General features: G+C 37.7%; 1 protein-coding gene across 1 annotated transcript in view; it reads right to left on the bottom strand.

The window, feature by feature from the left end:
• CWF19L2 (CWF19 like cell cycle control factor 2) overlaps positions 1 to 26445 on the bottom strand; it is a 64266-nt gene that overhangs the window by 17251 nt on the left and 20570 nt on the right. Inside the window, exons 9-12 of the mRNA XM_031606171.2 lie at positions 25747 to 25843; positions 24853 to 24942; positions 11416 to 11541; positions 10080 to 10217 (exon numbers count right to left, since the gene is read on the bottom strand). Coding sequence (XP_031462031.2) covers positions 10080 to 10217; positions 11416 to 11541; positions 24853 to 24942; positions 25747 to 25843 — 451 coding nt within the window. The remainder of the gene's footprint in view (positions 1 to 10079; positions 10218 to 11415; positions 11542 to 24852; positions 24943 to 25746; positions 25844 to 26445) is intronic.

The following is a 26445-nucleotide window of genomic DNA, read 5'->3' as shown; positions in this document are numbered from 1 at the left end:
ATTTTTCTGCCAACACATGTTCAGAAAACTGGAACTGTATGTCAGTTTAATTTTATATTGATTCTGTTTTCCTTATTGCTACAGTAAAAACCCTGGAGTCTTACGCACTGCTGGCAGCCTCCATATGCAATCTGAAGTGTGCTGTGCTTCTTATCTCTCCCTCTGCTGGTAATACTTGCTCTTTGGGTGTACACTGTGGAAAGAAAGCCCTACTAAAGGATTTAATATCATTTGAAAGTAAACCTCAACTCACAGAACTCCTAATCAACAGGGATTACTCCTACATAATACACTGATTGCACCTTTTCCTCTTCAGATTTCCTCTGAAATTTCCTCTAATTCCATTAAATGCAATTAGCACGGTAGCAAAATATACCTGCATTTTTCAGATTTATTTTCAGCTTATTTTCTCGTTCTATTTTGTATGTAAGTGCTGAACTTCTGCTTCTATTGTTTTCTTTAACACAATCACATTCAAAGTTACTTCCATATAAGCTAATAGAAGTGCATCTGCTTGGAAAATCTGCAAAAAACTTCTATAGATTGTATAAAATGTATCAGTTTGATTTTAAATTGCCATGGCAACGCTGACGTCTTCAACTTTAAATGACAGAGTTAATATTTGTGGAATGCTGTACTCATAATATATTTTGGGAAGCTGCAAAAAAGAATAAACTATTATTTAAAATATAAACCTGAGTGACATAAGAACATGTCACCACACTTAAATTTAAACACACTGTTTACAACAAAATCACCACAGAAATAAGTCTATCTCATCTCAAACTTTATTAAGATAAAACTTTATCATGTTAATTTTGTTGCTGTAACTCCTTCCTATAACCACAGAAACTGAATTTGTAGTTTTAATGCCACATACAGGCATTTCCCAAACTTCTCTTCCTAGTAAAATAACACAGTAAACACAGAACATCAAAGAATTCTTAAATATCAACACAATGTTTTTGAGGTCTGTGTTGCTGACAGGAGAACATTATGAGCAATTTTCATAAGTAAGGCAGTTTGGGCCACCTCTGAGCAATGGAAAGCCAAGCAAGAAGCAAACAACTGATTGTCGTTCAATGGTTAGGGAGCAAACTCCTTGTTTCAGCTATTTGAAAACTGCACATTTTGCTACAATTAGATATCAAGACAGATAAAACTTTATCTTCGAGCCAGTGAAATGAAATGTAAGCCAAACAAAATACCTTCAACCTCAGAACACTGCGTTCTGAGGTACAAATGATTAGCATGTAACCCTACAGCTATCTATGTCCTCAATTTTAAGGCACAAAACAGGCTGTCCTGTACAAGTCTCCATAGAATCACAGAATCACAGAATGACCTGGGTTGAAAAGGACCACAATGATCGTCTAGTTCCAACCCCCCTGCTGTGTGCAGGGTTGCCAACCACCAGACCAGGCTGCCCAGAGCCACATCCAGCCTGGCCTTGAATGCCTCCAGGGATGGGGCATCCACAGCCTCCTTGGGCAACCTGTTCCAGTGTGTCACCACCCTCTGTGTGAAAAACTTCCTCCTAATATCTAAACTAAACCTCCCCTGTCTCAGTTTAAAACCATTCCCCCTCATCCCATCACTACCCACCCTTGTAAATAGCCGTTCCCCCTCCTGTTTATATGCTCCCTTCAAATACTGGAAGGCCACAATGAGGTCTCTTCATTTGTACTTTATCCGGTAACCTTAGCATAAATCATAAAGAACACAAAACATTTACATGGATGTTTAACATGTGCTGCATCTATAGAGTTCCTAGTTTTCCCAGGTTTTCTTCTCTAACCTAGCTCTCACAACTTCAGCTTGGTTCCAATGAACAGTTTTAAGTCAGTGTCCATGCAATACACACAGAAAGCTGTTTACTGCATTCAACCGAAGCCTAGTGGAACACAGAACAAGACAAATGGAATTTTTTTTCTCAGGTTTCTGTATTAATTTTTCTACAGTACACCACATGCATGCTTACATCTTCAAGTGAATGTAAAAAGCAACAATGCACAGAGCTTTGTAAGGATGTGATCGTGTCTGTTAAATACTGCCCTACAAGGGTTTCCCCAGGTGAAGAAAGAACAAATTTGTTACCTAACAGCAGCAGCATCCTGCATTCTTCCAGTTTAGTTTGTAAGGCACTTGCAGACTGTTATTTTTATTTATGATGATGGAAATGCAAATAGGTACAATAGACAGGTTTGCGCAGCAAGAGAAGATGATGAGGTTGAAAGCAATTTCCCATTTTACAGATTCTAACCAAGGGAAGGCAACGTGCAAATTCCCTTTTTGGAAATCTATAATATCAGCACTCTATTCAGTAAATCTGTAAATAAAGGCAGCATTGCTAATGCCATTTTGTACTTTAAATAAATGTCTGAAGCATTTAAATTCATGTTATACAAATTACTGTAGAGACTTTTAAATAAAATTAGTTCATGGCCAAAATTGAAATGGTCTGATGAGCTATACAAATTAATCTTTCTCACTTGCTTTTAGTAAAACTTAATCAAAAAGCAAAAAAAAATCCCGAGTAGAATTTCAGCATCCAAATAAATGGTAATTTCTACTGAGGCACTGTTCCAGAAATCAGTCTCCATACACCCACAAGCATCTATTGATGAAATGAAAGGATTACGTACGTTTTAACAGCATGAATTTGGGAAAATTGAACTACTTATAACAGTCAAGGGCAGAAGGAACTAGAGAAGTTGCTTAAAGCTAACAGTAGTAAGAACTGAATACTTCATGCATATTTTGTATCATCAAACTGTCAGTAAAAAAAATGTTTTCCTATTTATTTATTTATTTATTTTTAAGCCTTTTTGTATCCTTTAGTGAGTAAGAAGCAGTAAGACGCAAATCTGCTTTCCTTGATGAAAAAAGTAAAAAGCAGAAATATACCAACTTCAAACTTTCAGTTTTCTTTGGGCACTGCAGTCAAATTTGAAAGAATCAGATTTTAAGGCCTGCTCTTTTACGCCTATGGAAAAGATTAGTATTGTGTATTTTATTCCCATTATTTAAAAAAAAAAAAAAAAAAGCTTCTTCACCACTGAAAATAAAAGATATGGGGATTTCTCATTATGTTTCTAAGTTTAACATATTAGCATGCATATGACAGCTGTGGCAGAGGTTGAATTTACAAACCGAGATAACTGAAGTCCGTGCCAACCTGCTGCAAACAAAAGCCAAAAAGCAGGGCAAGAAAATGCTAAGAACAAGAGGGTTGTATTAGATCCAGTTCTACAATATGAAGAACAAGCAAAAGCAAACTGATACACTAGAATTTGCTTTTCATCTTAATTTAAAACCTAGGCTCAAGAGATCAAAACAAGCAGCATGGAGATGGCATACCTCTTTTGTCTGATCTTGGGGAGCTCCTGAAAAAAGGAGACTTCATGGGTGGATAAAGATTTGTTAGGGCAAGTATGGCTTGAGCACAACAGACGTTTAGTCCGTGAAGCTGAACGGGAGTGAGGCATGAAATAATATCATATTGATCATCATTTTCTAATGGGATTGTAGTAAAAATGCACCCTGTACTCATTCTTCAAAAGCAGCTGTCTTGTCTGTAGCACTAACTTCCTCTATGTGAGTAGTCATGCCTAAGAAATCACAACAATAACCCAACAGAAGCAGTTGCAACAGGTAAGATGAATGAAATTACTCAGCAGATTTTTAATCTCCCTTCTCCCATCCTATGCAGGATATCATTTGCAGACCTTCAGCAGTTTCCTCCCATTGTTCTTCTGAAAGATAGCACATTCATCTCTACGGATATGTTTTCTGCCCACAAGAAGAAAATAATTTATATGTGTCAAAGTAGTGTACCATGCCATCATACCAAAACTGACAATAGATGGCTGGATGCTGGAGTCCCTGCTGAACACAAAAGTTCCTTGCTCAATCAACACAGCAGAGATGGAAGATTTTTTGAAGACTGCCTCACTGAGCTCCCAGATGACAGCACAGATATGCAGTGCAGTACGGGTTTATAAAGTAAATATAGAAACCTACACTTCATCCTGATGCTGACCTTATAATGCTGCCAAGAAGAACACATTCTACCTAAAGATATGGAAAACTGGGTATGCCTATAGTCGGTTAATTTAAGACAAAGACACAATCACCACTGGATGAAAATCATTACATTTTGTGGTGATAGGCTATACAGAAATGATTAAACCATTTCAGAACTTAACAGAGGAGAGAAACTAGAATGTATAATGCTTCTTTTTACGAAAACCAACCAAAAAAAAAAATCTTTGAAACTTAAATGTGAGATTGCATGGTACTGCAGGTCTTTGGCACCATGAATTATGATCTGGACAACTAAAACACATTGCAGTTGCACACTTATACAGCAGAAAGCATCACCCTGAGCAGTAACTGACATGAAGATGTACTTTGAGCACCTGCTCTAGTTCATTTAGCCAGTAAGATGAATGAAATCACACAACAGATCTCAATCTTCTCTGAAAAGACTTAGCCAAGAGCTAGTCATGAAGGAACATGGAGATGTTGTATTTAGAGACATGGTTTAGTGGGAAATATTGGTGATAGGCGGACGGTTGGACTGGATGATCTTGGAGGTCTTTTCCAACCTTGGTGATTCTATGATTCTATGATTCTATGAAACTCATTCTAATAAAACCACGTGATGTAGTGCCTTTTTGTCTAGTAAGAAAAAAGAACCACAGTACAGCTGATCCAAAGTCACTGCAAACTTCAGAGCCATCATAAACTAAAAAAAAAAAAACCAGATACATAAACCAGGGAGCACTCTTCCAACATTACTAAGAAATATTATCCTAAAACAAATGAACAAACAAAAAAATAGAATGAAGAACACTGAACTCAGCTCTACACTGCACTGCATTCTGACTACTTTACATTGCAAAAATCAATCTCCAGCAATAGCTAAAACGTTTGGAGAAAAGCTCATGCACACTCCTGCTACAAATCTGCTCTCAGCAATTCTCTTAATGCGGAGGAGAACTCTCTCAGCATGTGGAAATCCTGAGACACAACTGTATTCATATTTCCATATTCAATAATTACCAATGAAACTGCAGTTTACAATCACCATGTCCTCTCTCCTCCTGCTCACAGTAACAGCCCCCAAAATATCTTGTGCTCTACAATACAAGTTCTACAGTTTCCTTCATCTACTGCTTGAATGAAAACCTTCACCATGTTAAGCATGATTTGATACAGAAGTAGTTGCTTTCTATGACAATGTTTATACTGATTGTGACTTCTTTTTATATACATACCAGTCACCTTCTCCTCACCCAAGCTGAAAAAATGTTAGGTATTCTTCAAATGTCTACCATTATGTGCCTTTGACCATACTTAAGTACCCTTCAAGTATGGGAGCATCACTGGTACACTACGGTAGCATTACATGCTTTAAGTTGGTTATAAATTCCCATCTTTCAAAATCCCCTAAATTGTGTTTATCTTTTCAATCACACTGGTGCTGAGATGATGTTTGCAGGCTCACAACTGTTCTTGAATGAAACAATAACAGCCTGTCACGTTACATGCACAGCTGAGTTTCACCAGCTTCATCATTATCATTCATTTAGGATGAGAGGTAATGACTTAAGTTGTAGTAGGGGAGGTACAGGTTAGATGTTAGGAAAAATTTCTTCTCAGAAAGAGAGGGGAGGCATTGGAACAGGCTGCCCAGGGAGTTACTGTCCCTGGAGGCATTCAAGAAAAGGGTAAATGTGGCAGGAAGGTTTAGAGGGCATGGTGGTGATGAGTTGACAGTTGGACCGGATGATCTTAGTGGTCTTTTCCAACCTTCATGAGTCTACGACTATCACCACTCTACATGCATCAATCCTGACCTTCATCTGAATAGGCTGTCCAAATACCTATGATGGGATATCTTTCTCTATATTTTAGAGGTCTACAGCACAATCTTGTGTGTCTGAGCTAATTTTCTTAATTCCTTTTATACCTATAAAATCATTCAGCAGGCACTCAAAATAGGACAGATGACTCACACCACTCAAATACATACTTCTCTCCAGTGACTTTCTAAAGCGAATCTCAAGAATCAGTTGAGATGTAAGTTCTATAACGCTTTTTGTTTTGAATTCCTCAGTTCTTTATAGTGAGCTCTAGTTTTAACAGACTTGAATAACTGTGTAACAATAACAAAACGTCAGAAGTATCCCTCCTTCCAGATGGTTTCTGTACACGTTGAACAGAAGAGATTTTGGAGCCCACTACTAACCTCCTTTTATAATAAAAATTAAACATTTATTCCTGCCTTCTCTTTTCTATTTAAAGAATGCTACTGCTGTTGCCATCCTTTGGTCCTCAGCACCACGGATGAATAAAGGCTGCACTCAGCAGTTCCTCATTCACCAATGTTACATCTGACTGTTTTCAGATCACTTGAGTGAGGACCACTCGGTTTTAGTCACTTGTCATTATTCCTCTCGAGTTCAAGTTTGGTTTTAAAATGATGGATTTTTATATAACTAAATTCCATTTCACTGATTCTACTGAGACAGTTAATCATTTATTCTCCATAAATTTATTCCCTCATGCAAAGGAATATCTTTGTAGTTGTAACCAGTTATAGTTAATACTAGAAACAGGGACATTTAGGTTGGAAAAGGCCTTCAAGACCAAGTCCACCACTAAACCATGTTCCTAAATTCCACATCCACAATCTCTTAAAATACATCCAGGAATCACGACTCTACCACTTCCATGGGCAGCCCCCTCCAATGCCTAACCTTTCTAACCATGAAGAAATTCTTCATGATATCCAGTCTAAACCTCTCCTGGTACAACTTGAGGCTGTTTCCTCATGTCCTATCACTTGTCACCTGAGAAAATGCCTGAGAAAAGAGACTGACACCTTTCTCACTGCAACTTCTTTTCAGGTAGCTGTAGGATTGATGTGTGAGCGATGTGGCCTCCCCTCAATCTTCTCTTTCTCAAGCTAAATAGCCTCAGTTCCCCCAATTGCTCTTCAAATGCAAGTACTTCATTAGTTCTTCTATCAAGCAGGTACCTTTCCTAAATGCTCTATTTACACCTCGATGGGTTCTTTTTAACACAACATTTCTGCAGGCAACATCCATTGAGTTTAATCCCTGTTCTTTTGACATTAGCAGACTCAAAATATTGACTCAATATAATTCCCTCAAGATCCTTTTTCAATCTTTCTTATCAAAGCTTACTTCCATAGCTTACTGGGCTCAGGCTCTTTTCCATTCCTCTTACCTACATGTGGCAAGCACTTTACTTTTCTGTTCAGCCATCCTTGGACTTATTTATAATAAAAGTTTTATCCCATTTTGGGAAGGCATTCTCTCCCTTAAACTATTTTGTCAGTGGCATGTATTTGCAGTTAACATTTAGCGCTGGAATTTCTTAACAGCCTGTAAGCATCTTCTCTGCAGCAGAATTTCCAGGTCACAGCCTGAACCAGCGGTTGAGCAGCAGGTAAGAAGGTGTGGCTAACCCAGGCAGCTCTGGTGTAAGCAATGCATGTGAGTGACTGGAAGGGCTAGAGTTTGGATGCATCCCTCCTCACCTTCATTAGTGGGTTAGCAGCTGAGGGAGCAGCATCTCTCTGGATAGAGGCTGCACCCCACTTGGGCTATTGTTGGTAATTAGAAAGGGTGAGCCAATTTCCCTTCTTTTTTACTTGCTATTGCTGTGGTGCTTGTTATCCTATTAGAAGGCACCTATCATCATCTCCTTTCACATCACATAATACTTTAAAAAAGAAGAAAAAAAAACCCACAACTTCTCTTTAGAAGATAAAGACTATACTACACTATATTTTTCTCTACCATATATATGCAGTTCAGTTGCCAAAGTTTATGATCATTTGTACAAAATCTTTATTTTTAAAATAGCTACAAGCCAATGCCCATCCATTTCTGTGCCATTCCTACCTGGATAAAATTTCAACAATATCCCGGAAGTAACTGAAATCTTTAAGGAATGGACTGTAGACACAAGATTCCTTACCAAAAACATTATACACACAGGATTCAGGGTTTTTTGTTTTCTTCAAATTGAATAATTCTAGATCATACCTTTTAGAAGTAGGGATGGATAACAGAATGGGAGATAAGGAGCTACTGAAAAGAAATATCAGGAGATACTCGATCAAGCCCAATTATCCTAACAATCTACAAATGAAAAGCAGAGAGAAGTACCAACTACAGCTGGTATTGTGGGGTTTTTTATATTGCTAAAAGCCAGAAAAAATAGACAGATGATGCATCATTAGAAATGTGACCTGCTCTTATACTGTATGTCCTCACAGTTGAAAACTGACTAATGGACTGACTGAATCCCAAGTATGGCTGTTCTTATAAGGAGTATTCAGTCCTCAAGAACTAAGAAGATTCACAACAGTTCAAAGCTGAAAAGAAAAAAGAACAACAAAAAAAATAACATGCAAAAATAACAGATTAAAAGAAAAACTATCAGAATTTTCCCTTTGGAGACTTAGAAAACTAAATAATACAGAAGCCTTTGATCTCTCTCCTTCCCTCTACATTTTTCATTCTTCCCTGCATACAATCTAATCCTTTTATTAATAATTACCTAGTACAGCAACAGTACAAAAATGGTAATTGAAGATGCAAGCGCTCTTTCCAGTTTGAAGCAAAGAAACTTGGGATCAAGAAATATATATAGAAAAATACTTTCTACTAGTTCTAGAAATTTCAGAAGTAAGCTAAGAATATTACTGTACAGATATACATATTTCTCAGAGAAGTCCAAATGGTCTTTCAGGTGCATTCAGAAGAATCTAAACAAACGAATATTTCTGGCTTTGGGAGCAATCACCACTGAGATTAAGATGTGATAGCTTCTTCAGGTGCTATGAAGAGGGAGTTCTACTGTTACCAAACTCAGCAAGAATGAATTAGTTTGGTCGTTCTTTTCAGAGATGCGAAAATATCAGTCCACAAAAATTTAAGCAAGCCTGTGAACTACTTTATGGAAGCAGTCACGTGAAAGCATCAGACAAAACACATGACAAATTAAGCATGCTAATGATAATTTCAGTTTAAATACTGATTTAGAAATTTACCTTCAGTACTCAGATTTGAATCATTTATTTTAAAATCCAGTTACATATGTGTTTGTTTTTCTTTTCATAAACACACAAAGCGCCACCATTTCTCATGAAAGATACCTTCTTTAAAGAAAATAATTAAAGGAGGTAAGATAATACAAATAATAAGTTTTTTGAGTTAAACGCTGACTATTTCTCTTTGCTATTCTTATGAGCATATGAGAATGCTATGAAGTTCCACCGTGTCCTCATACTTTCATTCACTTTTCCACGTTCGCATGGTGATGACATATATGCTTGGTAATTATAAGTAACATCTTGCACAAGTAGAAGGGTTTTCAAGCAAAGTTTTATATATTAGGTGGGTTTTTTTGGCAGGGAGGGTAAAGGAGGAGACAAAACAAGTCATTTTTGATAACAACACATCTATTTAAAACTGGATCTTAAGGGCATTTCCCCCACTCCCCACCATGCCAGTATTCTAGTGGGACAGAGTGAGAGGTGCAGAAACAGCTGAATTAAATGCATAAACCACATTACTATCTAAAGCTCTGATAACCTCTCCAGAACTTCCTGCCAGAAAGTTTATCACAACAGATTAAATATTTTCTACTGGGCATTATCTGACTCTTTCAAGTAACGCCATAATAATGAGAATATAAAAATAACACCAAACAAATACAAAACCACTTCTATGGTACTCTCCAGGATTCTAAGCACTAAGCAAATGCTGCTCATATTCATCATTAATTTGGGGAAAACAGACTTTGTTGGGCATTTAAAAAAAATTAACGTACAGCACACTACGAGAATTTACCTCAAAAGTTAAAAAGAAACAGGCAGAACAATCAGCTCATGAAGGAACTGAACCATCATATTTCCTGCATGCACACAGGTTCCCATGACTTTGAGAATGTCAAAGCAACAAACCTAGCACAGTGAGACTCTATTGCCTTCTCAATATTTCTGACAGCAAAATGCTCATAAACCCATACCTTACCTTTGATGCCATACGCATGAACAATGCATTTTGATCTTCTGCTGTTCTCATTTTCTCATTTTTTACTAAATCCTGGAGGCTCATACTGTCATCATCCTGAAAATATCTTACTCTTTTTTTATCTACATGAGTTGTGACCTGGAAACAAACAATGAAAATAAATATTAACCTAGTGAGAAAGATCAAGTATGAAATTCAGACCCCAATAACTTCAGCAAGTTTAAAGAATGAGGGATCGAGCTAAACGTATCTGAAACAACTGCACTTGCTGCTTCATTTGACCTAAGGAAAGGACAGTTTTCTGTTTTCTTCAGTTGTTTCAGTATGCCTAGGTAAAAATACTGCCTACAGCTCTTATATCCTCACGCTGACATAGCTTGCCACTCTGGAAAGATGCAGAGTAATTCACTAAAACAGCTGACCAGTTCATAAAGATGAAATATTCTAAGCAATAATTTCCATTATCTGTTTTTAAACTGTAGTTTTTAAAAAAAAACAAACAAGCAATTACAAACACTACTGAAAATTTCTATAAATGTGATAGCTCCGCCATCTTAGAGTGCACAAAGAAACAGCTTGTCCTTCAGAGCAGAACTAAGCTAAATACTGAAGAAGGATATGGTAGGATATGCTCATTAACCATATGCCAAAGGTGGCATCTTTCCAAGACAAAACCGACAGGAGGATTGCAAATAATTCCTAATCTCCTGTACATTTCACTCCTTCATAGCACTACTGCAAAATGATCTGTCTTACCAATCGAGTACATACTAGAAATATAGAGGTACTGAATGTTCCCCCAACCCCAAGATCAAAGTAATAGTTTACTGCTGGCATGCAAATATCCAAATTATAAAATGCTGCTCCAGCTTCCAAGATTCACACACCCCAAAAACTTTTCTGTTAAGGTTAGGTCATAACTTTTATTACCATCAGCAGCATTTTTTATCAGGAAAAAAGGGAAATTAGTCATGGAGGCTATCTTAGAAGTATTCAGCTCTGCTAAACTATGTAACTCTGTTACTATTTACTAACATTATGTAATATAAATTACTTAGCTAAGAGACTGTAAGAATCTGAAAAAGAGAAAAAAAGACACTTGATAGTACATTTAAATAAGCCTTAAAATGGTCCACAGGGAAATGTAAATCTGAAAATAATATATGCTTAATAAATACACACTCTATCACTTAATTACAATCATCATCTGAAGGGAACTTTTAACTACCTATTGACATTCTGATAAGACACTCACATTGACTATTGCACCATACAAGTGCATCTACAAAATCACTTTTGAATTATGCTCCTTAATACTCACTTCTATAAAACTTACCATCTGTCTCTTTCTCCGTCCTCCTTTAGGCTCCTGTGGTTCAGTTGATGCAGTCACAGGCCATGCCCTTCCACTCTGATCTGTTCTGACAAGGATCACTTGCTCATCTTCTTGATGGCTTGAGGCCTGTAACAGGTTTTAAAATATACTTTAAAACAGAGGATAAAGAACAGACAAAAAACAAAAGAAACACCTAATCCCACATTAAATAAACAATTTAAACCCTAAAGATTAAAGAACAAATTATTTTCTTGTTGTGTGTTTATTTTAATTATAAGAAGGTACTGTTACATTACACACACACAGTGAAAATGAACAGGATATTGAAAATGTGTCCAACAAGTCAAGTCCAGAGTAAGCATGTTTTTCTAAAAAGAATTAATCTTCTATTCTTGGTTCTTTCTCATAAAACCTCATTCCCAGAAGGAACACAATGCTTCTGAATACTTCAACAGAGAATATTAAATTAATTTACACAACCAACCCAATGGTCTACTCCCGAAAAACACCTGAAAAGCTTTGGCAATTTACCATTCTGCTGTGTTTTTTATGGATGGTATTGTTTTTGGTTTTTTTGTTTTGTTTTGTTTTTTTATTGAAGGGGTGAATGTTGTTTGTTTTATCTTGGGTTTTTATTTGTTGATTGGTTGGTTTGGGTTTTTTGGGGGAGTTGATTTTTTTTTTTTTAGTTTGTTCGTCCAAAATTTGGCAAACAAGCTAGCCAAAACATTGACTATTAATTCTGAATATATCCCATTAGATCAGACTTTCATTTCAAAGAATCACAGAGTGATAGAATGGTTTGGGTTGGAAGGGACCTTAAGGACCTAGGGAGGGAAGATTTAGATTGGATGTTAGGGGGAAGTTCTTTACAGAGAGAGTGGTGAGGTGCTGGAACAGGCTGCCCAGAGAGGTTGTGGATGCCCCATCCCTGGAGGTGTCCAAGGCCAGATTGGATGGGGCCCTGGGCAGCCTGGTCTAGTATTAAATGGGGAGGTTGGTGGCCCTGCATGTGGCAGGGGGGTTGGAGATTCGTGATCCTTGAGGTCCCTTGCAACCCTGGCCATTCTGTGACTCTGTGATCATCAAGTTCCAACCACCCTGCTGTGGGCAGGGCCACAAACCTCCATATCTAAGACTAGGCTGCTCAGGGCCCCATCCAACCTGGCCCTGACCACCTCCAAGGATGGGGCATCCACAACTTCTCTCAGCAGTCTGTTCCAGAACTTCACTGGAAAGAAGTTTACAGAGTGGTCCTTACCATCAGACATAGATATAGAAAGCTAAAACCAAAACTAGCGGTAATGTTGATTTGACTTTATCAGAACCCATGAAGCAAGATGCCAGCTGCTGGTTTCAGCTCAATCTGTCAGCCAGCAATAGGAAAATAGTGAAGTCTCTATCATTCATATGAACACAGAGGAGACTCCTTCATACCCTTGTAGAAATGCTTTGCCAGATAATGTAATTCCTTGTTACACTGGACATTTTCAGAACTATAACCCAGTACCAAACACCTGCATCAAGGACCTATTTACAAATGAGGTCAGAAAAGTTAATTCCCTGGACTCCAGATCTTCAGCACCTAATATTGTAGCAGACCCCAAGATCTATCAGTACAATTCTAGAGTCATAATGTGTTATGCTTCTGAGTATGCCCTAAACTGTTCCCATTTCACCAGAGATGGATAGCTTAATATCTTTTCCACAGCCAAGCCCAATTGGAAGGCCTGGACTAAGCACCTTTTCCTGAAGTTTTATCCCTAGTTGTCGTAGTTCATGTCAGCTGCTCATTAACAATCTGAAAGATACAGATTTCATTCAGAAAAAAAACCACATCCCTTTATGAAAATATTCTGAAAATAATTCAACTATGTGGAAGATTTAACTTCAGTGCAGCTCAAGAAGATTAAAAATTCACCTCTATGATTTCTCTACCCACCAAAGAAGGAAGGAAGGAGGAAGAAGAGACATGCAATATTTGTACAGGAGTAAAAAGACGACATGGAGGATTCATTTGGTGAGACTGAATTTATCAGCAAATCCGAAAAAGAAGATCTGTCACCTAACTCAATGACAAAGAATTCCAGTCCTCTAGACAAAATACCAAGGAGCTGAATGAATATATTTATTTCTCAAATGACTATTCAAATATTTGGCTGCACTTCAGCTACTGCAAACTCTGTTTCTAGGTATTTACAGCTGCAACTTACCCTACTGGAGTCAGCTTCCCAGAAGTAAGGGACAAGAGGACTAGATACTGTTTCACATCGTTCACTGGATGCACCCCTCAGTCTTACACCTTCAGCCACTGCTATAACCACAAAAACTGCCGTATCAATTCAAGAGGCCATCTTCCACCTCCAAGGCCCCCATTTAGGATGGAAGTCACCATTCTGACAGCTGAACTGCCTGATTCATGTCAGGAGCCAGCTTAACCTAGCACTCTCCAAAATTGGGACAACAGTACTTTCCCACCACATAGGGATGCTGAGTTCAAATAAAGACATAAATAGACATTTATACATTAAAATAAGAAGAGGAAAGGCAGACATTGTTCACCAGAAAAATAAGCACTTAACTTTCTGGGAAAAAAAAAAAAAAAGAATAAAAAATAAAAATGTGAGAGCTTCTTGATTACACTAGACAACAAAGATGTTTAGGTAACAGAGATGATGAAATTAGAGCAAAAAGGGGGACATCACTAAATCTGATGATATTAGGACAGCCTTTGTCAAGTTGGATAAGCAACCTTATTAATCTCAATTTGAAGCTATTTTCCACTAACCAACTGATGTGTCTACTTTACATGTGCCATTCCTCCCTAATGAAAACCTGTCCCAGAAACCCTGATCTAATCAGAAAGTTCTGGAGGTACTGAAGTATGCTGGTTCAAACAGCTTATATTTCATAGGAATAGGCACACAAAGGTAGAAGCTGTGGAGAAAAAAAACTGTCTAGATATACTAAACTTTCCACTTCTGTACCACCAAAGGCAGACCTCATTCTTTGGCAGTGCAAATCAAGATGTCCAATGCTGGCCTGGCTCAAATAAGGATGGAGAGGAGGAGCACTTTGCATACACCACTTTTTTAGAACAGGTGTTTTCTCTCTCCTGGGAAGGACCAGGGGAAAAGAGGTAATTAACTGCAACAGGGGAAAAAGGTTGTGCATCTCTAGACGAAAAACGGCAAGTGCAAGAAGATGAAGAAAGACTATAGAATGAGGGAAATAGGGCAGGATGTACTTCCAACTTAAATGGATGACAGATGTAAAAGGAGTGCTCTATGTATGACAAGCACGTAACCAGTACAAAGAAGCCAGATAAAGCCATCAGGGCAATAAATTTCAGCCAGTTCCATTTACACAACATAAGATAATGCTGAGGACAAACATTAAGGTGTAACACACACTCAAGTCGCACCTACAGGATTTGTCTGTCTTTTTTTTTGTTCAGAGAGCCCTGACACAGGGCACAGAGACTGACCATGACATCTTTAGATTTAATATTCCAGAGAACAGGACAAGGCACAAAAGACAGTAATCTTTAACTTCAGAAGTTTTTTTAAAAAAAGATAATAAAAAAGGTGAAGTGCTCCATCCAAGGGAAATTCAAAGGTGCGTATTATGAACGAGGATGAATCCAATACATCAAATGTGCTAGGTATGATTATTCTGAAGAGTAAAGCAGTTATTAGAGCTAAAGACACCTTTCAGAAGTCAAACTCCTGTCCAAATATAACTTTGAAAAATTTTAAATATAAATTGTAGAACTGTATTGTACCTTACAAAAAAAAAATGCAAGGCAAAAGTTAATTTGGAAGAGGCTCTCCGGAGATGCTGGCTGTTCCATAATCTAACAAGAGGAAATCGAGAAAGCTCTGCCTCCATATATGCAGGAACAGACATACAAATGCCTAAACAAAGGGAGTAAGCAGGGCAATCATCCGAGACAGCATCTGCTTAATTGGAACTGGGTTTCAGTATTAGCACTTAAGGAGAATAACATACATTTTAAGAGGCAGTGTATTGCAGGATTGAGAGCAGTACAAGCTAGGAAAAATAAACTTTTTTTTTTTTTTAATTACTGAGCAAACAAAAAGCTGTAGACGGTGTGAAACAAGTTGTCTGCACATCCTTACTAAGGGCTACACTGGAGTGGTACCAACACAATGTAACAAGGGAAAAACAAAGCTTGCCAATGTCTTCAATAAAGACAAACCACAACCACTACACATCAGCTCTTTGCTCACAGATAAAGTAGGTGCTGAACTAATTTGTTGTATAACCAGTTTATTCCTCTTACAGTCTATGGCCAATGGAAATGCCTTGAATCCATTATCTCTAATTGGTCTAAGGATTTCTCAGCATGCTGGACTACAGCTAGCTGTTTCTTCCATCTTCTGTCTCCTATTATTTTCAATTGTTTTCTCCATTTTCAACTGAACATCTTTTTCTGACTTCTCAGATTGTGATTACACACAATCATTTGAGTTTCCAGAAGGATGAGGCAGCCCTACTCAGGCTCAAGTCTGCCTTTATTTGTAACCATTTTTACGAGCAGAGCTCACCAGTGTATTCATTACTCCAAGTGCCCATTAAGCAAGTTTCAAAGCACCCTGGCTCCTACTCCTCATTTGTTGTGAATATCTGAACCGCCCACTTCAAAGGTAATACCTAATACATTGATAGATACAGCATTCTCCTAACAAGACACAGGTTTGCATCTCACAGCAAGAAGTTAAAACGGTCACAGGTCCATACAGCAGACCATAGTATAAAGCTTTGGTTTAGGTTCTTATCCATCTTTGATTTGGGTTCCTACAGAGAAGAACAAAAGAAAGGAAGATGAAGGGAAATAGCAGAACGAGGAAGTAAGAGCAAACTTCAGCCCTGTTAGAAATTCAGTGTTTCAGTAAACATAGTAATCAGCATCAATGATCAACTTCTAGAAGTATCAGATGAATGCTGAAAGATTAAAAAAAGGTTTTTGTTTTCTTTTTTCTTTTTTTTTTTTTCTTTTTTACGAGATCAAGAATAATTAGCACCTTGCATTTAACAAAGGAGAAAAAGCAGAAAATGTAATGCAGGCTGTAACACTGGGACAAAGTATCCAACAGAATAATATCTTTATTAGGTTCTGCTAGGTTTATATGTGAAGTGTGAGATGGAAAAAAAAAAAATAGGTCCTACTTCATAAGTGAAAACATTCATTGTTACAACAGGATTAGACACATAACTGCTAATTTATCTCTTTTTTAATCCAGTTAGTGACATCAGTTAGTAACATGTTATGTACAAATGCAATTTTGTCTTATAAATATAAAACTGTTTGCCCTTTAAATTCAATTTTTTGTTCTTGTATTCTGAAAAATGGTATTTTATCTAAACTGCTCATTGCTCAGAATAACAAACCTGACCCGCCTTGTTCATTTCCTCTTGATACTGAACGCCTCCAATCAACCCTGCATTCAACAGTTGTTCTATTTGCTCTCAGTACTTAGAGAATCTTTGAGATAAGGTGATCAGAATAACATCTCATGAACAGAATGAACAAGCATACAAACTAAAATCAAAATCAGAAGGCTTTGTATCACCAGCTTCTGGAATTAAGATTAGGACTTAGAAATGTGTACCCGACAGCAGTTTGCACTACGTCCTGTAATGAGAGCCTAACAAGGAAAACTGAAGAGATTAAGCCTAGGAAGAACAACATCAGATGTTAGCAAGCCATATAACCTTGCAAATATACTTCTAGTAAAAGGTCTGAAGATGCAGTTTGATATTTCAAATTGCTAGCTATATATAGTCTTGAAAACAGAGCGTAAGTGCCACTGCAGCATGGGATGTAGAAAAAGGAAATAAAAATAATAATGACTAGGCACATTGTTTCTATAGCAAGAACATCAGATATAGAAAACAAATACTCAGACCATAAAAAGAAAGGTCTTGCAGCATATTGATTCTTCAGGCCACAAATTTCTGTTTCATCTTATCAAAGACAGAAATGTAATATAAGACTCAGAATGCGATAATGTACTGAAACTAGCATGATATTTTATTTCATTTAGTTACTAATACAATTTCTCCTGTACTTTTTAAATACAAAATTCAATTTCCTGAAAATTACATTTAGGAAGTTAAGAAAGTTTGTCTTAATATGTTTTTGTAGTATAAAGAATTGTTTAACCTTCTGCAGCTGACATGAACAAGAGTTTTCAGGAAATACTCTCACCAGAAGCTGCATATACCTATTATTTTTTAAAAGTGCACTCTAATGCTGTTAAAGTTCTTCTGCAAATATATCCTACTTTATTATTCTTTAATCTAGTTATAACTATTCAGCACGCTGTGTGAAGAAAAGCTTTTGCTGAAGATCCTGCACAGGAGATTCATGTGTGATGGAACAGCAGCAATTAGAAATTAAAATGCACTGAGAACATTTGAGATGCAGCTGGCCAAAATCTATTTGTTACTGTATCCCCACATTATCTGAATCTCCAAATGAAATCACAGACTTTTACTGTATATTTAGCAAGGGTCATTAGACACCAACATCCTAATTCTCACACACCTGTTTAACTGTATTCTTCAAAGAGTTTTAAGTAATTTTTAAATGATCCTCTATCTACATAAGTCAAAGAGATTTACTACAAGTGAATTTAACTCCTACACTGGATATGGCATAATGAAAGGCCATTCAATTCCATAAAATTAAAATATGTTATAGGTAAGCTTTGATAAACAAATATTTTTACTGCAGAAAAATGAATCACTTTTTATATCCTCTATTCTCAAACATGAAATTGAACACAATGGCACACCTGCAATTTTGAATGTGAATTTTAAGAGCTTGGAGCATTGTTGTTTCATTTTTCTAAACATCACATCTGAAGTACTGACTGTATTTCACTTCTCCTTCACGTCTTGTTCACTCTTATTAACTGCTGCTTAAGTATTATATTCATAAAACTACACTACACATTCTTGATACTATAAAGATTTTCACTCCAAGATAAAAGCAGCTAAATTAAGAAGCATCTTTTCCTTCCCTTGTAACATTCCTTCCATCTGTGAGATGTGTAATGGGTTGGAGAGTGTTATCATTGCCTGGAGGCAACAGGTAGCCTAGAAAAAAAATGTCTCCCTCAAAGCAGTACAATGTTAGTCAGACACACACAGTAAAGTGAAATACAATGCCTGCCACAACTGAAGATGATTACTCTAGGGATACCTGGCCCAACAGTCTTCATAGAAGCACCACACATGCTTCATCAGAAAAAAAAAAAAAGCAGATTTTGAGGTTTTTTGCTCTATATTGTAGAAAATATAAATCAAATGTTTTACTCCTTATAGCTTAAATATAGTCATTGAATGAATCATATCAGACTGAAGGCAGCTGCGTTTTCACAGAAAACTGTCATTCAAATGAAGATTGACTATGCTGTAGTCATTCATGTTTTCCTTACAATTTATCTCAAGTGCGTAATAGAAAAGTTAGTATTTGCTTTTCTGCTTTTCAGAACCTCACTCTCACCTTTTAAATACTCTCTGATAGTATATATTCTACCATGCCATTTTGCTTGAAGAACCACCTTTTACTTTTCACTCAATTTTGTATTCCTTTTTGTATTATAAACACAATTCATCATTATTAAAAACTGTCTCTAGCAATCACCCAGCAGAGATTACTTTCTGTTTCCTGCATACTGATTAAGTGCTATGGAACCCAATAACAGGTTTAGGGCTCAGAAGGGGTCTTTTCGTTCATTTGAAATTTCCTTAAAAGGCATAGCTATTTTCAACTCCAAGTACAAGATGTATAGAAGATTTTTATAAGATGCAAACACACTTCCTTCATCCACCACCATGAAAAGAATCCTAGATTTACCTAAATTTGTATTGTGTCAACGTATTTTCTGATTAAAAAACACAAACACAATTAAGCAAATTTTTAGCAACACAAAAGCAGAAAATTTTTCATTGAGCTGATTTGACTAACTCTTATGCAGGGACGACACTAAAGCAAGTGTGAAAAAATAGAAGTTACTTTTAAATACGGAAGCCTTCACAATTTTCTGCTGTCTTTACATTCAGTAAGCACTCATTGTCCTCATCTATCCTAAAGCAGAAACACTATGGCACAGCAGTCTTCTTTTACAGTTTCAGTAGGGTTTAAATGGCCATAAAGAACTAGACACAGGAATTTGAACCTAAGCACCATTAATTCCATCTAAAATTAAAATGAAGGTTAGTCCAAATGCTATTTTGGCATATTCACGCAGTTTGTTGCTGGTTTTTCAGTTTGTTTGTTTGTTTTAATTTCCGTTGACTCTGAAGGTTGTGCTGAAATGTAAAGACAAAACAAGCTACATTTTTAATTCACCTTTTAAGAAAGGTCATTGCTTATGCATCCATTGTTGCTGCATATATGCAGTCCAAATCTAGTGCAGTCCAATGTCTCTCTGACTGGAGCTGACAACACAAAGCCAGCCATGCATTTTGCCATTAGTGCACGTAGTCACAGTCTTGCCATTTATGTCACATGCAGTCTCTATCCCAGGAAAACTACAGAATCATAGAATCACCAACAGAGGGAAAGACCTCTAAGACCATCCAGTCCAATCGTTCACCTACCACAAATATTTCCCCACTAAATCATGTCCCTCAGTACAACATCTAAATGTCTGTCAAACACTTCCAAGGGACAGTGACTCCACCACTTCCCTGGGCAGCTCATTCCAGCACCTGACCACTCTTTTGTAAAAGAAATTTTTCCTGTTATCCAACATGAACCTCCTCTGGCACAACTTGAAGCCATTCCCTCTAGACCAGGCTCCAGTTATGTGGGAGAAGAGGCTGATCCACCTTGCCTCTCCTCCTTTCAGGTAGTTGTAGAGAGCGCTAAAAGTCTCCCCCAAGTCCTCTCATCTCCAGACTAAACAATGTCAGTTCCCTCAGCCACCCCCCATTAAGATTTGCACTCTTGACCCCCCACCAGCTTCATTGCCCTTCTCTGGAAACACTTCATGGCCTCTTTGTCTTTCTTGTAGTAAGGGACCCAAAACTGAACACAGTAATCAAGGTACGACCTCACCAGAGTTGATGGTCACTTTCCTGCTCCTGCTGGCAGCGCTATTTCTGATACAAGTCAGGATGCCATTGGCCTTCTTGACCACTTGGACAGACTGCTGGCTCACGTTCAGCCTAGTGTCAACCAACACCTCCAGCTCCGTTTCTTCTATACAGTCTTCCTGCCACTCTGCCCCAAGCCTGTAGTGTTGCCTGGGGATGTTGTGGAGCTGTCACTCAATCTTGCTGAACTTCATCCCACTGGTCCAGCCTGTCCAGATCCCTCTGTAAGACTTTCCTACCCCCAGGCAGATCAACGCTTTCTGCCAACTTGGTGTCATCTGCAAACTTACTGAGGGTGCACTCAATGCCTTCATCCAGACCATCAATAAAGATACTGAAGAGGACAGGTCCCAGTACCAACCCCTGGGGAGCACCATTCATGACCAGTCACCAGCTGGATTTAACTCCATTCACCACTTTATGAGCCTGGCCATCCAGCCAGTTCTTAACCCAGTAAAGACTGCCCCTGTCCAACCCACAGGCTTTCAGCTTCTCCAGAAAAATACTGTGGGAGACAGCGTCAAAGGATTTGCTGATGTCTAGGTAGCCTAGTCAACAGCCTTTCCCTCATCCAATAGTTGGGTCATCTGGCTGTAAGAGATCAGGTTGGTCAAGCAGCATCTGACCTTTGTGAACCCATGCTGGCTGGACCTCATCCCCTGGTTGTCCCCCACATGCCATGGAATATTCCTCAACATGATCTATTCCATAACCTTCCCTGGCACCAAGGTCAGGCTGACAGGGCTGCAGTACCCCAGATCCTCCTTATGACCCTTCTTGTAGATGGGAGACACATTGACAAGACTCCAGTTCTGAGACCTCTGTGGTTGACCAGGAACTCTGATAGACGGTGGAAAGCAGCTTGGCAATCATTTTTCTTTTCTTTTTTACCCCAGAGGCCAGGTCAAGTTCAAGCTTGGCTTTTGCCTTTAATTTTCTCCCTGTCTATCCTAACTCCTTATTTGTATTCTCCCTGAGTTGCCTGTCCCTTCTTCCACAGGAAGTTAATCCTATTCACTGAAAGTCAGGCTTGTTCAGTGTTTAGAGTGCTTAACCTTGGGCTGCTATTCTGATCTAATTTCCTATTTCAAACTAGAAAAAATAGCATCATAATGTTTACTTAATGTTCTAATACAGAAAACAATCTGTAGAGCAGTTAGGGATACCAGACACTGACATATTCAGAGGTGTGAGGAGAACACACTCTAATAAATCCACCTTTTAGTACTAATCATTTTCTTGTCTAGCCTGGTGTTCTGTTTCACGGCCTTGTTTCTGAGGTGCTTTGCTAACTGACAGCAGCCTGATACACAGTGGTGTTCTCTTGGAGTCTTCCTGCTTACCGTAGCACAGAAAACTTTTGTCATTTTTATGGCATATTCAGCTATCAAGCTTGATAAGAACAATGCTTAGCCCTCCTGACACCACTAACTCCAAAAACACTTATGATAGCATACTAGTTCAGAGGGTACTGAAAATAATTCATCCTCAAATTAGGCTTCTGATATGGATGTGGATACGTATTTAGATATGAACTTCCCCTGGTGCAACTTAAAGCCATTCCCTCTCATCCTATCACTGCTACATGATGCTTCCTCTTCTTCAGACTAAACAATCCCAGTTCCATCAGCTGCTCCCCGTAAGAACTGTGCTCCAGATCCAGCACAGTTTCTCTGCCCTTCTCTGGACACACTCCAAGGCCTCAATGTCTTTCTTGTAGTAAACTGTAATTTCTTGATCACTTTAAAATAGTCAATAAAGAACCAGCATCACTTCAAAAGAATTGATCCTGTCCTCTGCACAAACCCCAGTCACCCATGCTACCCCTTATGCTAGTATGAGTCTACTTTCTTCACATGATAAAATGAATTGGAAATTGAGCCATTTGCAATTAATTGCAAAGAAAGAAAGAAAAAGATTAGCTACAGAGATGCATTCAGAATTACCTTCACTGCTTTCAGAATTATCTCCCGAATTCCCCAACAGAAATAAAAATAAGGAAAGCCAGGTTTTGGGACCTTTCAGCACAATACTGGCAACATTACTTCAAGGAACCACAGACCTGCCTGAAACAAAATTCTTTGTGTTTGTTATTGGTAGTAGGCAAATACATCAAACTTCAGGATTGCTGGGGCATTCTTTTGGAAAACTATTCCTATGGAAACTGTTTCAGGTATTTAATTTGGAATATAGATGTCTAAATTGGTTGAGACCATCACTTGAATGGTCAATGCTACAGATAGACTAATTCAGATACTACTGAATATATTTTCAGCTTCTTGCTACAAGATGGTTTCTGAACCTGTGAGTTGTTTATACACTGACGATTTGCAGGCCCGATACATTCTGCTTATGTCCCAAAACTTCAAAATCAATTTGAGCTATGCAACTGGAAAGATTAGCTTGGCAACTTGGATAGGACTTAGGACTAAGCAACTATTAGCTTTGCAAGACTGCTCACACTTAAAAAACGTCTAATATAAGTTAGCAATAGCCAAGAAACAAGCACTACCATGGCATATTCATAAAGACACAGTAAGGCTTTAGAATGTTACAGAAGACACCCACTCTCTGGAAAGCAAGCCCTGGCAATAATTAAATCCACAGTGACTTCATGTAAACAGCACCATTTTCACAGAGGCTGGAAGAGTCTGCCAATTTACAAGCCTAAGAAGCTGAGCAACATTTCAGCAGGTTGTAATGTGGCTGGCCCTCTTCAAGCAAGATGCATTTCAAGAGCTAACCATTAGCAGGATTACAGACACCAGCCCTGATGTATCTGTGAGGGACCACTCCCAGTGGCAAATCCTGGAAAGACAACAACAGTAGGACTGCCAGCAGTCCTGACTCTCACAAAGTAAAGATAATTTCTGCAAGATAGATAGGCTAACAAAAATATCACTGAGGTGAAGAGACCCAAAAACCAAGCACATACATAATGGAATTATTTAAGATGCTGATCCTGGGCTTCAGAGAAAGCCAACATGGAAAGCACAAGGGTAAACATTTTGCATCTTAGAGGCTTCAGAAAGGAAAGAGTCCTGTTTCTAAATCCCTAAGTCCACAGAAGCTTGTAGCAATCACAACATTATGGTGGTGCTTCAGGAGGTTTTGAGAGGGGAGCAGGGGAGACAGGAGGCAAAGTGTTCTGTTTTTTTCCCCTAATGTTTAAAGGAATACAAGACAAACAGTGAATGTGCCTTCTAAGTCCCTAGACCCAACTGAAGAATATGTCACAAGAGTGCAAAACTGAAGATAGTCACACAAAAGATGTAAGAAAAATCATATAGAACTGAGTAGTTCAGTGTGAAGATCACTGAGTCCAAATCATAACTATCTTATAGCAATAATTCATGAACAGAAACAACTAAGTCAATAGCTTTGAGGTTTTTAGGAAGCAAGCTTGAGTTTGCAGCCTAGCAAAATCTGTAATATGCCCTTCTTAGTAAGATCCCTCCTGGACTACTCATGAATGTTTCAGATGCCAATCCAAGACTTACTAGAACCCAAATCATGCCTAATCAGAAGGATGCAAACCTGTTCTTTTTCAAAAGTTTATCTTCCTGAATTCCCAAACTCTCATTTTTCTGAACTTAGTGCTTTAAAATATGCAGAGGAATCCCCACATTGCAGAGCAATCTATCACTTGGTAAAAGCAAGATCTATGAGATCAATTGCTAAATATGTTTTCACTTATTTTTTTTTAAATGACTTTTCCCTTCAGAAAATCCATTTAGTATTAACATTTTGTATTTCTGCAATGACCACATGTTGTTAACTTTAAAAATCCTTAAATTAAAAATTAAGATAAAAATCGGACTATGATTAATACTTAAGGGTGCTCAAAATTGTTAGTCTTAAGAATTTCCAAGTTCACCTGCACAGAGCTTTTGAATTCTTAATTCTTGTAAATTCAAGGCCTGAGATTTATTACTTTGAATGTCATGACGTAAAGGCCACACATTAACTTCCATTTCAGTCCTTCTTCTAGTGACAGGCAAAATACTAATAAATGTGAAAGGTCTCAGATGACCTCTTCTTGAAAAAATACTCAAATTCTGCTGACAAAATGTGCATGATTTTTCACTGTGGAACAGGGGTCAAACTGGACCAGAACATCACAGGTTTCCCTAAAAATCTTCTCTCCATTATGAGGACAAAGTCTACAAATGAAGGTACAGACCCTTCTTGCAAGCTACACTTTCTCATTTTCCTATGTGTATTTCATGTTCTCTCTGATATATCTGCTACTTGCATTATATCACATTAGCATTAAGAAAAAAAAGAATATTTTCCCCTTACCTCTCGGCGAGACTTCCCTGGGATCTGCTTCTGAGTCTCCTTTAACTTGCGTGCATTATCAAGTTCTGCTTGAAGTTTTGAAGCCAATTCCTTCAAACAAGGTGGTAGTACTGAATTAGTTTAACCATTCTGAACTTATAGAAACCTATCAGAAGTAGCTATTCGTTTCGTTTATTTACATTTCATTCTATTTTTTAAAACTCCAATGACACAAAAAGACCACAGAAAGTGTCAATATAATTCACACAACTCTTTACTGGAAATAAAATACAAATATTTGTTCAGACAAGATGTACTTAAAGAAATACATATTGAAATAAAAACACCTGAAAAACTGTTTTTTTTTTTTTTGTTTAAAAACTAATTCAGAGTGAGTATGCAGAAAAAAATGCATATTTAAAGTGACAGCAAAATTGCAATGTCATCTTCTGCTACATGATCTTCAGAAAAAAAAAAATTATCATAATTAAAGAATCACTCTCTTCCCACACACTCGTATGCTTATTCAAAATATTCTTTATCCTGTTGCTGTCAGGCTAAGAGAAGCAAGCCATGCTTGTGTCCAAACTTCCATTTGAACAACACTACTGAAGGACCACATATAAAACATCTGAGTCACTGATACTAATCCCTCACAATCCTATAACACAGCTACATTAATTCAGAAGCACTTTTTTTTTTTTATCTATGTATTTCTGTTACAGAAATATCCTATTCAAATGAAATATTCTAGTTAAGTTACACTTAAAAGTAGTATCTGATCTTACATGACCAGATTTCAGAGAACTTCCCATTTGCTCAGAAAATACACTTCCATTGTTCATACGGCTCTTTAAGACTAAAGCACTGTGTTCAAAATTGCAGTAAATTGTCATCATTTTTCAAAAACATTACCATGTTTCCCATGAGCTCAGCTTTCACAATCCTGGCTCCCAGTTTGTTCATATCATCTTCACTAAGGACCCGAGGCGGCTCATCCTCTGATGGATGCCTGTAAAATATCATCAGCACTAAACCTACACAAAAACAATACTGAATTCACCTGTGTAATTATTATATACCTACTGCATTAGCACATGCACTCTTACTGTCAAAAATAATAACAACATTGTATGGAAACATTCCTGCAGTCAGAAGTTGTCATTGTTATAATGATTCTCTTTTTAAAGAACACTACCACTATTATTGCTTCTACAACCAAAAAGCTTAAGGAAATTTCATGAGATATGTTTCCTTTTACTTCTGAGTTTGTTAAAATGAAAAGCACTATCCAATGAACACTTTCCCAACATAAAAATCAGTCAAGAGCCAGCACTAGGTATAAGACAAAAAAAAGCAAAGGAAATAGCAGTAAAAAGAGTAACTTAAACCCACTTTGTAGCCATCCTTTCTGTCTTTGGTTACGCACCCATTTCCCAGTTTTCCTGTGGCCTTCCATCTCTTGAAGACTATTTCTGTGCTCATATTTATCTGCTCACAGCACCATCTCTGTTTATAACAATGCTGTGGCTTGAACTGCCTGCCAGGACAGCGATTCCACCACCTCCCTGGGCAGCCCAGTCCAGTGCCTGACCATTCTGAAAGAAAAAGTTT

Source organism: Phasianus colchicus, chromosome 1 (genome assembly GCF_987193195.1).
Source record: "Phasianus colchicus chromosome 1, bPhaCol1.hap1.1, whole genome shotgun sequence".
Taxonomy (NCBI): Eukaryota; Metazoa; Chordata; class Aves; order Galliformes; family Phasianidae; genus Phasianus; species Phasianus colchicus.
Note: the sequence above shows the minus strand (reverse complement) of the source record. Positions and strands in the feature narration are given on the sequence as shown.